The sequence below is a fragment of the Chenopodium quinoa genome, unplaced genomic scaffold (genome assembly GCF_001683475.1).
Source record: "Chenopodium quinoa cultivar QQ74 unplaced genomic scaffold, ASM168347v1, whole genome shotgun sequence".
NCBI classification, from domain to species: Eukaryota; Viridiplantae; Streptophyta; class Magnoliopsida; order Caryophyllales; family Amaranthaceae; genus Chenopodium; species Chenopodium quinoa.
Genome location: NW_018745523.1, coordinates 2,833,368 through 2,848,406, shown reverse-complemented (window position 1 = coordinate 2,848,406; position 15,039 = coordinate 2,833,368). Strand labels below are relative to the sequence as shown.

At 36.0% G+C, this 15,039-nt stretch overlaps 2 protein-coding genes across 2 annotated transcripts; one reads left to right on the top strand and one right to left on the bottom strand.

Annotated features, from left to right (window-relative positions):
• Nucleotides 1–3,777: 3,777 nt before the first annotated feature.
• Nucleotides 3,778–9,466, top strand: LOC110715666 (lysM domain receptor-like kinase 3). Its single transcript, XM_021894261.1, has 11 exons — nucleotides 3,778–4,608; nucleotides 5,624–5,701; nucleotides 6,221–6,520; nucleotides 6,979–7,124; nucleotides 7,255–7,344; nucleotides 7,454–7,559; nucleotides 7,722–7,873; nucleotides 7,982–8,079; nucleotides 8,160–8,304; nucleotides 8,426–8,533; nucleotides 8,869–9,466. The coding sequence occupies exons 1-11, from the start codon at nucleotides 3,999–4,001 to the stop codon at nucleotides 9,031–9,033; spliced, it is 1,998 nt and encodes a 665-aa protein (XP_021749953.1). The 5' UTR covers nucleotides 3,778–3,998; the 3' UTR covers nucleotides 9,034–9,466.
• Nucleotides 9,467–10,181: 715 nt separating this feature from the next.
• LOC110715667 (clavaminate synthase-like protein At3g21360) lies at nucleotides 10,182–13,229 on the bottom strand. Its single transcript, XM_021894262.1, has 3 exons — nucleotides 12,775–13,229; nucleotides 11,986–12,239; nucleotides 10,182–10,710 (listed from the first exon to the last, which is right to left on the bottom strand). The coding sequence occupies exons 1-3, from the start codon at nucleotides 13,123–13,125 to the stop codon at nucleotides 10,350–10,352; spliced, it is 966 nt and encodes a 321-aa protein (XP_021749954.1). The 5' UTR covers nucleotides 13,126–13,229; the 3' UTR covers nucleotides 10,182–10,349.
• Nucleotides 13,230–15,039: the final 1,810 nt, after the last annotated feature.

Here is a 15,039-nt window from a genome sequence, read left to right as displayed (position 1 = left end):
CTAAAACCGAGCCCCCCCTCCTTTTTTGGCACATAAAGTTTATCCCAAGCAATCCAACAAAGCTTCCTCTCTTCACCTTTTTGACCCCAAAAAAATTGTCGACACAACTTTTCAATATCATTAAGAATGCTATCGAGATCAAAAAACATTGCATTGCATACGTTGGAATTGCTTGAGCTATCGACTTGAGCAGCACTTCTCTCCCGGCTTGTGATAGGAAATTTCCCTTTTACCCTTTCAATTTTTTCTAGATCCGATCCTGAATATTTTGGAACACCTGTTTCTTCGAGCTACCAATGTAGGTTGGGAGCCCAAGATATTTGTCATGTCCTTCGGCAGCCTTAAAAGTTAACTTCATCTGAAGCATGTTTTTCCGTTCTTGCTCTATATTTCGGCTAAAAGACACCTATGACTTGTCCATATTCAGTTTCTGACCCGAAGCTATTTCATAGGTAGAGATAATACCCAACACATTGTCCACCTCTTCTTCCGTCGCCCTCACAAAAAGTAGACTATCATCTGCAAAAAATAAGTGAGAAATAGGGGCAACATTCCTCCCGATTTTAACCCCATGAATAATTTTCCTCCTTTCTGCGTCCCTGAGCAAAGCTGATAGTCCTTCCGCACACATAGTAAACAGGAAAGGAGATAAAGGATCCCCCTGTCTAAGCCCTCGACTAGGCTTGAATTTCTTCGAAGGCTGCCCATTTACTAAAACTTCAAATTCTGCAGAGCTGACACATTTCATGATCAATTGCACCATAGTTTCCGGCAAACCCAATTTACTCATAATTTTCTGCAAAAAATCCCATTCGACCCTATCGTAGGCCTTACTCATATCAAGCTTGAGACTTAAAAATCCCTTCTTCCCTGTTTTCTTCTTTCGGAGGTAATGGAAGCACTCATAAGCAACTAAAATATTATCAGTGATCAACCGGCCCGGGACAAAACCACTCTGCGACTCATGAATAATAAAAGGTAGTACTATTTTCAGCCTATTAGCTAGTACCTTTGTGACAATCTTGTACAGAACATTACACAAACTAATAGGCCTATAATCAACAGGAGACTTACAATCTTTCTTTTTCGGAATTAGTACAATGTGAGTCTGATTAATAGTACCTATATCACCATTATTATTCAAAATATCTAACACTTTATCCACAACATCCATACCAACTACATCCCAGAATTTCTGAAAAAATATTGCAGACATACCATCGGGCCCAGGGGCCTTTGTCGGATGCATCTGGAAAAGTGTTGTTCGAACCTCCTCTGCAGTAAAAGGGGCAGCTAGATCGTTGTAATGTCGCTCAGTCACGGCCGATTCCACTTTGTCAAGCACTGGTTCCGTTTCCACCTGGCTATTTTTTGCAAAGAGCTCCTGAAAATAATTGACAACGACCTCTGTAATCTGCTCCTTATCTTCAAACTCAGCACCTGCTGCATCTTTTATTTTTTTATTTGATTTCGAGCAGCTCGTTGCTTCGTTTTTGTGTGAAAAAATGTAGTATTTTTATCACCATGTTTTAGCCAGTCTTGTCTGCTTCTTTGCTTCCAATACATCTCTTCCCTCTTCTCCAACTCATCCATCCTATCATCTATCGCTCTCATTTGAGCAATTATTTCCTCCGATTGAACTTCACCCATTAACTCATCCATCTTCCCCTTACAAGCCTGTAACTCCTTCATAAAATCCCCAAATTTCTCCCTGCTCCATGCACTCAAATTTGAAGAGGTAAAAGCAATTTTTGAGCATATATCGCCCCCTCTTACCCAAGCATTTGAGACAATCTCTGCGCAATTTTCATCTCGTAGCCACATTGCCTCAAAACGATACAACTTCTTTTTTTTCTTTTTCTTAGCTGCATGAAGGGCTTCCTTAATACATAAGAGAATCGGGAGATGGTCAGATTTTCTCTTAGATAGATGTGATACGAACGAGCCAGGGAAGAGCTCCCTCCATGCTCTATTTGCAAGAAAACGGTCTAGCCGTTCCTGGATGTTGTCGGCACCACCTCGGTTATTTGACCACGTGAAATCATGACCAATGTAACCAAGGTCTTCGAGGTGACAATGCTGCACAACTTCTCTTAAAATGTCAGCTTCCTCACTGTTAAAACCTCGCCCTCCCATTTTTTCATTTGACTGTAACAATAGGTTGAGGTCTCCACCACAAAGCCACGACCTCTCTTGATCATCCCATAACCCCTGTAGCAGCAAACCCGTCTTGTATTTATTTTCGTCCTCGGGATGGCCATATATACTTGTGAAGCGCCAAGTGTTCTGTCTATTTAACTTTACAGCCACATCAATATGATTCTTCGAGTACGACTTTACCACAACATCAACCGTATCTTTCCACATCAAGGCCAAACCTCCACTCCTCTTCCTCCCTTCCCCTTCACAGTCCACCACCAAAACACAATCATATCTTGTTGTTTGTTTTATTTTTTCAAACTCGAAAGCTTTTAACCGTGTCTCCGAGAGAAACACTATTTGGGGGCACTCAAGAAACAAAATTCGTTTCAAGGCATTGATTGCAGGGGTACCACCCAAGCCCCTACAATTCCATGAAATGATGTAGCTCATTGTTCACCGAGAGCCCATTGAGTGGGGCTCGCCACCTTTTCCGAATTTTTTTCTACAACTCGACGTTTATTACTCTCCGGGCGATCTATCTTCATACTCATGCTACTGCTATTAACCTCCTTCTCCAAAGCTTTCCTTTTCTCTCCAGAGATGCTCACAATCCCTTCCATACTAAGGTCACTCTCTCTACTAGCACGCTTCCAGGTTTTGCTCTGCCTTTCCCCTTTTTTTTTTTTTTTTTTCCTCATAGAAAAGCAGAACAATGGCGGCCTTTCATATTTCACCTCAAAGGTTTCTTCTATCCCACCTCTTAATTTCAGTCTCACATGCTTATGAAGCGGGTTCCGAACATCTACCATTACACGAATTCGAATAGACTTGTCAATACTCATCTTTGCAGCAGCATCTAATTTAACAAACACTCCCAATTTATTTCCTATTTTCTCAACATTCGCAAGGTTCAATCTACCTTTTAAGGGTAAATTGTAAATTCTAATCCACATAGGAAGATGGAAGAGTTCAATGTCAGAAGGTTTAACTGAGTCAATTGTATCCCCAAGAATCAGAGCATGTTTCTCAAAATGCCATGGCTGTTCGTCCATAACACGTTGCTTATCCCTCCAATGGTAAAATTGAAAAAGGTATCTATTGTCCCCAATATGTGAGATATCCACCCCATGTTTAGGTTGCCATACCCCTTTTATTGTATTAATGAAAGCGTTAACATTGATATTGCGATTTGTCCAGAGTTTACCTACAAGAGCTAATTCAATCCGAGCATCCTCATCGTCTTCTCCGGTTTCATCCCAATCAATTGCTTCATCAGGATCAAACCGTTTCGCCGCGTCCTCAGTGCTCTCTATGCCAGAACCGTTCTCCATAGTTGCTAGGGATTGATCAATTTCAGCCATGGAGTCAGTAACAAGTTCGAAAAACAGGGAAATTGGTGAAAAACAGAGCAAAAAGAACGAGGAAACCCTAGCCTAAAGCTAGAAAGAAAACCCCAGCCAAGGTGCGCCTAAAGGGAAATCAATTACACACCCCCTTTCAAATTAACTTCTCACTACTTCACTAAAGTAGTAAAAGTGTTAAAAGCGTACCCTTTTTTTTTTTTTTTTTTTTTTTAAATAAAAATAAATGTTCAACCCCAAAAATAGACAGACCCCCCTTTTTGCAGTAACCCCTGTATTCACAAAACAGCTCATTCTTACTCACCATCACCAACACAAAACCACCTTACACACCAACAACAACAAACAAACAATTGCAGTACTACTATGCTCTTCTTCTTCTTCTTCTTCTTCAAACCCCCTTAATATTACAATCAATTAATTCCTCATTTTCTCTCAAATTTTCTACAACCCCATCTCATTAAATCAATCCAGAAATCCAAACTCACAAAAAAGATGAAATCTTTACATTTCAATTCAATCTCCATCTTCATTCTCTCACTACTTTCTCTCTCTACACTTACCATATCAATATCATCAACACAACCCATGAACTGTTCTGACGCTGGTAGAGTTTGTGCTTCATTCTTAGCTCTAAAACCCACCTCAAATCTGACTCTGCCATTAATCCAAAGCATGTTTGATGTCCTCCCAAAAGATGTAACTGTTGAAAATAGTGATAAAGATTTCATCTTTGTCAGAAAAAACTGTTCTTGTGACCCTAGATTGAGAGATTTTTTGACAACAACAACATTTACAGTGAGAAATGGTAGTGGATTAGTGAATGATTTGGTGAAAGATGCATATCAGGGTTTGGCTTTGATACAGAATAACAGTAATAGTAGGATGGCAAGGATTAATGAAGTTGTTTCAGTGAGATTGTTATGTGGGTGTTCAAGTGGATTGTGGAATTATTTGATGAGTTATGTTATGAAAGATGGGGATACTCTTTCTTCTTTGTCTAGTAGATTTGGGGTTAGTATGGATAGTATTGAGCAAGTTAATGGGATTGATAATCCTGATAATATTACTGTTGGACAACTTTATTATATTCCTTTGAATTCAGGTTAGTCCATTTTTTAATTTAATTTTTAACTTTTGGTGTATGAGTTTGATTTGATTATTGATTCTTTGTTTATGCTGCTGTTGTTGTTAGGGGTGGTGTTGGGATTATAGACTTGTTATTACATGTTTTGGGTGTGTTATAGACTCATAGTGAATATATGAGCTTGATCGAATGTCGTCTATATCATTGCCTTTTTAGCCTAGCTAGTATCTACATCTAAAAAAGTGAATTTATATTCTTAGAATGGTTATATTTAAATTTAAGTTTATCATATTATTAATAGGAATTTGATTGGATCATGTATTTATTATTGCCTTTTGTGTCTCCTTATGAACCAAATAGTGAAGATTAGTTGAGGATGCATCTAGAATATGGACAATATCTATGGTGGTATGATGTCAGTTGCAAAATAAGCACCATCGTAGCATGTGTATTTATTTCGTTGTCTATCACTTAGAAGGAGGAAACAACAAGGGTTGGTTGAGGATTGGATCAACTACACAATAAATGAGTATCATTTTACCAGAACAGTTCTTGGTTGTGAAGTGGAAGCATCCTTGTTTTCTATAAGTGGTAAAAGCCTTGATTTTGGTAAATTAGTGATCCGGAATACATAAACGATTCTCGGAACTTGATGTAATGAGCTCTTCTTCAATTGGGTGAGACCTATTGTTCATTAATTAGTAGAACAGCAAGCTGAGAAAGTAGGATTGTAGGAGGTTTGAGGGCAGGGGATGCAGCAATCTTCTTTTAAACAGCAGAATATGTAATCGTGTGGAAAATATGTGGTAAACAAGAATATATTTATTTATTAAGAATCTTTGTTATACTGAAATTGTTAAGTCGTATAGATTTTGGTTAAAACTCTGGAAAGCCTAAATCTTTGTGATTACTGCTGACGATGGAGTGAATTTTCCTATCCACACAGTGGTTTCCATTATACAGACTCTGCAGTGAACCTTATACTCCCTGCATCATGCCCTGATTCATTCAGTCTTGTAATTTTTTTTTCCAGTTCCCGGCGATCCATATCCAATAGAGACGAGTAAGCCTCCAGCTCCAGAGCCTGCTCCATCAGTCAGTGATGTCAAAGGTATAACTTTTAAGTTTTGGATGTACAGACAAATAATAAAAACAATGATTTAATTCTTTGGTAGCTACAATCTGGTTTTCAGTGTAATACTAATGAAGATCAAAGCACATCATTGTTGATGATGCATGGTAATGAGCTTATATAACAACCTCTACTGAGAGAATATCAAGTTAGACTGGTGCAAAAATGTAATCAACCATGATCAGTGTTGGCTAAAGTCAAGGTTCTAAACTTCTAATCCATTTTCTGGGATTATTTTCGCCAACTGGAAAATCTGAAGTTGACTTTGTGTATTTAGTTTAACATTTTTTTAACAGAAAAACTAAATTCTGATTAAATTAGCATATAAAGTCGGGCCACTAGAGTTTCTGCAAGGTTATTCAGAATTTTCTTATCACTTCTGAGTTTGAAGCCTATAAGAAAAAGGTTTTTCTTTCTGATACCACTATGCCTCATGAGAGCATCTGCTTCACGTCTTATGATAGAAATTCTATTGACCGTGTGATAATCTTTTGACAGAAAACAGAACGAGTCACAAGGAGCATTTGCCTTCTGGCTGGATATTTGGAGGCCTTGGTGTTGGTTTAGCTGTGGTTGTGATACTTGTACTCTTAATTGTTGTGTTCAGATCGTCAATCTGTTCCCAGAGTGAGCAAGAAGGTCATGCAAAAGATCCTAGTGAGAGACGTTCACATAAGTTTCATGTTCTGCGGAATACTAGTTTCTGTTGTGCTTCTAGAAGGTTCTGCAGTAGATCAGATGATTGGAAACAAAGTGTTGTTGAACCGAACAGCCAACATCAAATAAACATTCCTAAAGGTAACGTTCTCTAGAAATTCATTGAAAAAATATATAGAGATAACTGACTTGTGAATTTGGTAATAAATTTGGCTGCCGTAAAATCCTTGCACTACAATTTTTATTTGGCAAACCATCAGTTATTCCTACAAGAAAAAGAGAAGAATGGCATTGCTCTTAGCTGGGCTTAAGTAAAATGTTTTAACAAGGAATTTTTTTGGGTAGACCTGCCCACCTTTATTCTTGTCATAAGAGAGAAGACTAAATGCTTTTTTTGTTCAGGCAAGTGTTGAACAAGTGTCAATAATTATAACCGTTTATGCATACTTTTGTACTGTGTATTCAATACCCTAATCTGAAAGTGTGCTCTACAAGTTTTCTGTTGTACTTGAGACCTTAGTCTCATGTATGTAAAAATAAGGCTCGTCATTAGGTATTGCAAGTATGTCCTGACTTGAGTATCCTCCAATATGATCCAGCCATAGGCAATGACGCTTTTGAAGTGGAAAAGCCGGTTACCTTCACCTATGAAGATATCCTTGCTTCAACGGAAGGATTCTCTGAGTCAAATCTTATTGGGCATGGAGCTTATGGTTCGGTATATTATGGTCTTCTCCATGACCAGGTAAAATGCTGGGAAGTGTAAAGATTTCTTCTCAAGATTAACTCCATTTACTATGAGCATTATTTATTTTTCCCAATAACTGCTCACAATAAGTTAGCCTGTGATGACTTACTTTGGATAATTCTTATAGGAGGTAGCAATCAAGAGAATGACTGCGACTAAAACTAAAGAATTCATGACAGAGATGAAACTGTTATGTAAAGTTCATCATACAAATTTGGTAAGTTCTATACATGACCAATGCTGATGACTTCCGTTGTAACTAACAAAACCCTTTTTTAGTCAGTTTGAAATTTTTGAATGATCCTGTCATTTTTCTCCTGTATAAGGTGGAGTTGCTTGGTTATGCAGCCACTGATGATGAGCTCTTTGTAATATACGAGTATGCACAAAAAGGTTCACTGAAGAGCCATTTACATGATTCTCATAATAAAGGTGTGTTACTTGTCTTTACTTTTTTGAAGTTGCTTTCTTTATGTTCTTCTACATCTTCCTAGGTTACAAATTACAAGCTTCATTTTGAGGCTTTACAATCTGATCTACCTGGAAAATCAAGATTAAGGTTGGTTATCTAAAAACCCGATGGTTGCTGTGCAGGGCATACATCTCTTTCATGGATCATGAGGGTTCAGATAGCTCTTGATGCTGCTAGAGGTTTAGAGTATATTCATGAGCACACAAAAGCTCATTATGTTCATCGAGATATTAAATCAAGCAATATCTTGCTTGATGGAGCCTTTAGGGCAAAGGTAATTGCTGTCTTGTCTTTCATTTTACTTTTCTTGTACACCCTGAAGGCGGGAATGCGGGATTGGTTAATGCTGGAATCTCTAATTCAGTTGTTTCTTTTATTTCAGATATCAGACTTTGGGTTGTCAAAACTTGTTGGTACAGCAGGTGATATAGAAGCTTCGGCAACAAGAGTAGTTGGAACTTATGGTTACTTAGCTCCTGAGTGAGTACACCTACCCTTCTTTAAGGTTGCATATCGATTATTTAAAGGATAGTTTGGTTATTTATCTCTATTTCATATAGGTACTTGAGCAATGGCCTTGCTACAACCAAAAGTGATGTTTTTGCTTTTGGTGTGGTTCTTTTTGAGTTAATATCTGGAAAAGAAGCGGTAATAAGAACTGAAAGCACACCTAAAGGTCCAGAAAGGCGATCACTTGTTTCTATTGTAAGTATAATCTTAAAAATATACTCCTAGAATAGAGGAGAATATATCCATTTTGTCTTAAGACTCTTTACCCTGTAGTACCCATGTGAACTGATTATTGCTAAATGGTGCTTAAACGCAGATGTTGGCTGTACTGAGGCATGTACCTGATTCAATGGGCATGTCAAACTTGAGGGACTACATTGATACCAATCTAATGGATTTGTATCCACATGACTGTGTATATAAGGTGAGATACGCGTGCTCATGAATTCTGACTGAACATAGCAACGCAATTTAAGAAAAGAGCCCATTTTTTTTACATATCCTCCAACTGCATTGCGTATGACAACTGTTATAAAGTATCCCAATACAACAGCCTAAACCAAAATAAACTGAAATTTTTTATCAGGGTTAAAGCTATGTTAACTCTAAGCTCTTTATAATGGGATGGAAAAAGCTGTAACATAATTATGTTTTCTTTTGGTGGGTAGATAGAATTTCAAAAAAATCTCTATTAGAGTTCCTATAAAGTAAAACAAGCAATTTATATTCTTCTCTTGTTTCTTCATTGCATCTGCGCAGTTGGCCATGTTGGCAAAGCAATGTGTTGATGATGATCCCACCTTGCGACCAGACATGAAGCAAATCGTGATAGCTCTTTCGCAAATCCTTCTTTCTTCTGTGGAATGGGAAGCAACACTTGCTGGGAATAGCCAAGTATTCAGTGGCCTTGTTCAAGGACGATGAGAGAGGGACTGGTGTGTCAATCACTGCGTTTTGATATGAATCTCAAAATCTCAGTTAAATGTTCAAAGTATATTTTTTTGCTTGTATCTGTGTACAGTGGCAGAGGGTAATGGTTGTGAATTAGTGATTCCACTTATCCATTTGGCTTCAATTTTTGCGTTCTCCCAAAATCTGTAAGATATGTTCAATTTATTGAACATTCATAGCTGTAATAGAATTTCTCAGATGTGTTAGTCAGGCCATATACCGTGTTCTGTAAATACAAATATTTTGTTCTGTCCTTGTAGTAAGGCATGTACCTATCAGGCCTAAGTTTTATAGATTAAAGGGCACCAGTGTTTTATACTTTTATGTTGTACAGTAGATAACATAGAAAAACAGCTATTACTAAGATTATGCTTCTCTATTTAGCTGTTCGATTGTTCCTGGTGCTATTCTTTGCACGTTTTGCCAAATTGTGAATCTAGGCTATGTTTGGACTAATTGTGAAGTGAAGATTGTTTCTTTACGATGGCCTAACTGCCTGCACATACAGATCAATTTCCATGTTTTTAAAACGTGTTGTGTTTAGGTCTTGATCTTTTCAGTTTTCACCAGAGTAAGGCGTCTGAACTTATTAGGCTTTATTTGGACTAATTTTGTCCGAACTTATTTGGTTGTGAATCGTACTTTGGTATGAATGTATTGGTTCTGAATTTGTTTCCAAGAAAGGTTAAAGAACAAAGTATTTCACCCTCTTTTATTTCAGAAAGGGTTAAACATATTAGGCAACATTCTGTAATTATCAAATATCCTCAAGTTCTGCAAGCTCTCCTTGTTAGCTACCGATAATCTAAATCAAGTAGTTTCTGAAGTACACCAGATGTTCGTTTCTGTGCGCTATGCGGAAGCAAGTTAGCAACACTTAAATCTGAAGGTGTCATATCGTTGATTCAAAATTTCCAAATTTATCAACATATTATTGCTATTTACTATAGACAGGTATCGAGAAGAACAATATGAGAGCAACTAAGCAGGTTAGCAGCATCCTACAATAACCACAAATTTGCAGCACACAAAAAGTTACTAGGCATGCACATTGCAAATAATCGACAAAGCCACAGAAGATGTTCGGAAAATAAGTGCACTATGTTTCCCACATACTATCCTGTGCTACACTAGTGAAAGCTTTGCAGCATTATTATCAAATATATACACATTCTCTTGCTTTGTGATTCCATCTAACTAATAGCAGTTTATACATAAATTATTTGCAGCATAAGTGGAAAAATATGTTTTACAGATGCAAAGCAGTAAACAAGCCAGAAACTTACTGCCTACTTACAAAGAGAAGCTAACACTCGGCGTGGTGGATCAAAAGATCTACGAGAATGAAGTACAGCCCAGTTATCAATAAGAAGGACGTCTCCTTTCTTCCATGGTATAGCAACACTTTCCTCTTCAAGAATTTTCAGGCAGTCATATACAACTTCTGCAGGCAATGGTCTTCCATCACCAAAGGTAACTGCTTTGACAGGATCATTTCGATCATCTTTCCAACCTGTGTAAGCAGCTACCATGCTGTTGAACCAGACTTTACGTTGCCTACTTTCATCGTATTTAATAGCTGGGATAGGGCCCATTATTGTTTTTACTCCATCCTCCAACCATTCCAGCTTCATTCCTAACTTAGACGCCCTGAGGAAAAGACCATACGATGTAAGTTTTCAAAGACAGCTGATTTTCACAACCAGCTGATATAGGATTACACAGAACATCCTCTAATTATACAGAGGTCACCAAATTTAAGCACAATTGAACAGAAAAAATCAATCCCCCCCCCCCCAACACATCGTCACAAGTACGAGTCATGAATCCCCAAGTTTTTTTTATGGCGATTAGTTCATTACAAAGCACACTAATTAGACAAAAAGGTTATGTACTGGGTGGCATACAATTCCACAACTTTGTCAAACAAGAAAAAGGGTATTAATACAATTGACATCTACTTTAGTGGAGGGAAGCAGCATCCAGTAAGAGTTACATAGTGGCATCAGGTTAACAGGCCAGTGTTTTAATATCTTTGCCAAATGGCCATATAAATAAACGGAAACTGCTAAAGAACCGCCAATCGTACAGTATCACAAATAATACATTCTGGCAGATATTGAGCAACACAAAGTAATAAATAGTCTTATTCAATATTCACAGATAACCTGCTCCTATGCTCTCATTTAATATTTCTGAAGCATTATCAATATCTGATGTCAGAATATGTTACTTAAGAGCTTGTGGTTATTAGATCCGATGTCAGCTTAGACAATCAGAATCTGTTACGAATTCTTTCAAGGTTTCAATTGCAACTTCAGTTTCAACAAAATTGAAAGCTTTAAAAAGATTATCAAGTACATAACGAACTCCCTCAAACTCTACTGATCAGTTGCCCATACAATTCAAATATTCCATGGTAAATATGAGCATTGCAATAAAACTACAGTTCAAAAGCTGAAAAACAAGTAATCTTAAGGTCATTACTTAGACAATAAAATGTATGAAGGTGTTCTAAGTTACTAATGTAATAACTCTCATGTCCCATAGTCCCATGTTGGGTTGTGTAGGACTGTTGGCGATGGCAAAATCCAAGCTAATGCTGTTACCACAGCATGTAATTCAGACTCAGCCACTGGGGACTTGTGTACAAAAACGAGTACATGTTCAAGTGACACACATTGAAGGTAACAAGTTTAATCCAAGTAGGCAAGTAACATAGTTCCCTCAATCACGAAATCCTGTACTTTATGAATGGACAATTTTTAAGATAAGCTCAATCTAACTTTCTTGTCATCCATTTAATAAAATGCTAAACATTATATAAAAAAAAACGAAAACTAGAGTAACATAACTATGGAGTTATGGACTATGACAAATCGCAATGATCAATGTATTATCTAAAAGATCAAATAAGCCACAAACCTTTTCTCAGCAACACTCTTATCATCAGTCAAGAATGTAGATTTCCACCCACGACCAATAGGGGACGCGGGATTATCCCCTTCACCCAACACCCGAATATACATCAGTCCATGCTCTTCGAGTTCTTGAACAAATTCCGGGTGTCTTTCTTTCATCCTTTCATATATGATATGGCTAAGAACAATAGGAGTTTCTCCTCCAGACTTCGGCTCTACTTCACAATAGAAAAACAATTTCGCCGGAAACTCGGGAACCTAGTAACATATTCCAACATTACATACTGCAAGCAACCCCCAAAAATTAAACTACAACACGAAGTGACCATACAAAATTACAAACATATGAATTTTAAATAACAGAATAATAACTAGCATAATTATTAATTACTGATCATATTTATTCCAAATGACAATCACAAAGTTTGAATTTAATGACAAATAATTTTGACTAGAATTGAATAACTAAGTCAAACCATTAGACTATACAGAGTTACCAACATACACAGAGAATATCCAAGAATGCCAATTATTTCAAAGATCAACGAAATGAATTAAAAAAACTGAATGAATAAAGTATTTCATCACATATCAATAAAATAATTAATTGACTAAACTTAATAAAAACAGACAATTACACAATCAGAAGTCCAAAATTGTTATGGACACAGTACACGCTCATTTGCTCATTCGAAATGAGCAAATAAGCACTCGATATTGATAAGGTACACCCGGGTGTATAATAGAAAAACCCGAGCAATTAAATTGTATTATATTAAATAAAAAAAACTACCTGAGCCATTTCATGATGAAAAGGGATTTTCTTATCAGGGGGAGATTCATTAGCGGTAAAAACACGGCCAACGACGCTACTCCGAGGAGCAGCGCCACCGACATAAGGGAATTCCTCATATCCAAAGGCCTCAACGACGTCGTTGAAGTCGGCGGCGGTTGATACCGGAAAATCACGGAATAGGATAGCGCCGGCGGAATGAAGGCGGGAATCGAGCCATTTTTTTTGGGAATTAATGGTGTTGATAAAGGAGGAATTGAAAGTTGGAGTTAGAATTAGAGGGAAATAGGTTGAGTGATTGTTGTAGTGTTTATGTTGAGGGAGTTTGATTTCTGTGAAGAATTCCGCCATTGTTGAGGTGATGATGCTAGATGCCGTATGAGAGTGAAAGTGAAAGTGTGGGTTACGTGTGAGGTTTTTTTTTTTTTTTTTTTTTTTGTGTGTGTGTGGGGGGGGGGGGGTGGGGGGGTTGAGTTTGTTAACTTGGCTACTTTTGCGTCTTTGTTCAATCGGACAACTTCCACTTTCATGAAATTTAGATAATTAGTTTTTCTGCTAAATTTTAATTCTATTCAGTTCAGTTCTTAAAATGAATCAAAAATAAAATTGTTTTCAAAGTTCCAAAAGGTGATTGTTTTAACTAAGAAAACCCAAAAGTAAAAATCCCGTTCCTTTACTTTTACCCCATTGCCATTTTTTGGGTCAAATTTAGAAAACTTTGACCATTTACAAGAAATAATATAGTCATGAGAGATTTTGTTAGATTTGTCTTATTATATTTTATCTAGAGAGAGGAAGACTCATGTAAGAACCCTCCTCTATATAAGAACCCAATCTTATATAAGAATTAATCTCAGCCCTTTATTAGTTTTGATCTAACCATCTAAAATGAACCTTTAATAATGGCATTTATGTACTTTTAAAGAGTTTATATTTAGAACATATTAAAAAATTTAGAACAGAAAAAATTTAGAACATAGAAAAAAAATTTAAAACATAAGCAAACAAAAATTTAGAACATAAGTTGAAAAAATAATTTGATTTATTTTTAAGTTTTACTCTTAAGTTATTATGGTTTACTTTCGAATTTTTTTTTTTTTTTAGAGATAACCTATGTAGGAATCGAACCTACATCCTGTATGCATTTGCATAGTGCTCTACCAATTGAGCTAATAGGTTTTAGCATATTTTTTTTTCCATATACCTACGCTTTTTTTTATATGTTCTAAATTATTTTCCTATTATCTTTTTCATCCATTACTTTAAATTTTTCCATCTATGCTTTGAATTTTTCGTATATTCTGAAAATTTTCACCCAATATTCTAAATTTTTTCTATCTATAATCTTAAAATTTCTCACTTCTATATTTTTTCACCCTATGTTCTAAACATTTTTCCCTATATTCTAAATTTTTTCACCCTGTATTCTAAACTTTTTTCCCTATGTTCTAAATATTTTCCTCTATGTTCTAATTTTTTCCACCCTATGTTCTAAACTTTTTTTCCTATGTTCTAAATTTTTCACCCTATGTTCTAAACTTTTTTTTCCTATATAATAAATTTTTTCACCCTATGTTCTAAACTTTTTCCCTACGTTGTAAACTTTTTTCCTATGTACTAAATTTTTTCGCCTTATGTTCTAAATTTTTTCACCCTATGTTCTGAACTTTTTGACTATGTTCTGTCGACATTTTTTATCCATCCATCTCATCATTAATATCATCTTGATCATCATTCTCATCATCGTCATCATCTTCTTCTTCCTTTTTTTTTTTCTAGTTGGTTGAATCCTTTAGACTTTGCACATGTTTCTGAATTCAGCTTTGTCAATTACTTCCGCTTCATTTTCAATAACTTTCCTTTAAAATCAAATATAAATGATTTAGAACATATATAATAATCTTTAAAATATAATCAAAAGTACTTTAAAACATTGACATGTAATATAAATAATTTTAAACATATATGATAATCTTTAGAACATAATAGAAAACTTTAGATCATAATAGAAATACTTTAGAACATAAGGGAAAACTTTAGAACATAAGGGAAAAATAATACATAAACTTTAATTACCTTTTTCTTCCATAAGTAATTTTTTCCATCTGGTATAATAGTAATTTCTTCATCTGATTTTTCTTCATTTTGGCCTTGCATTTTGCTACAATTTTAAGAAATAAAAAACATTAGTAATATATTTTAAACATAAGAATAGTTTAGAAAATGCTGAATATAGTTTAGAACATGCTAAAAATAGTTAAGAAC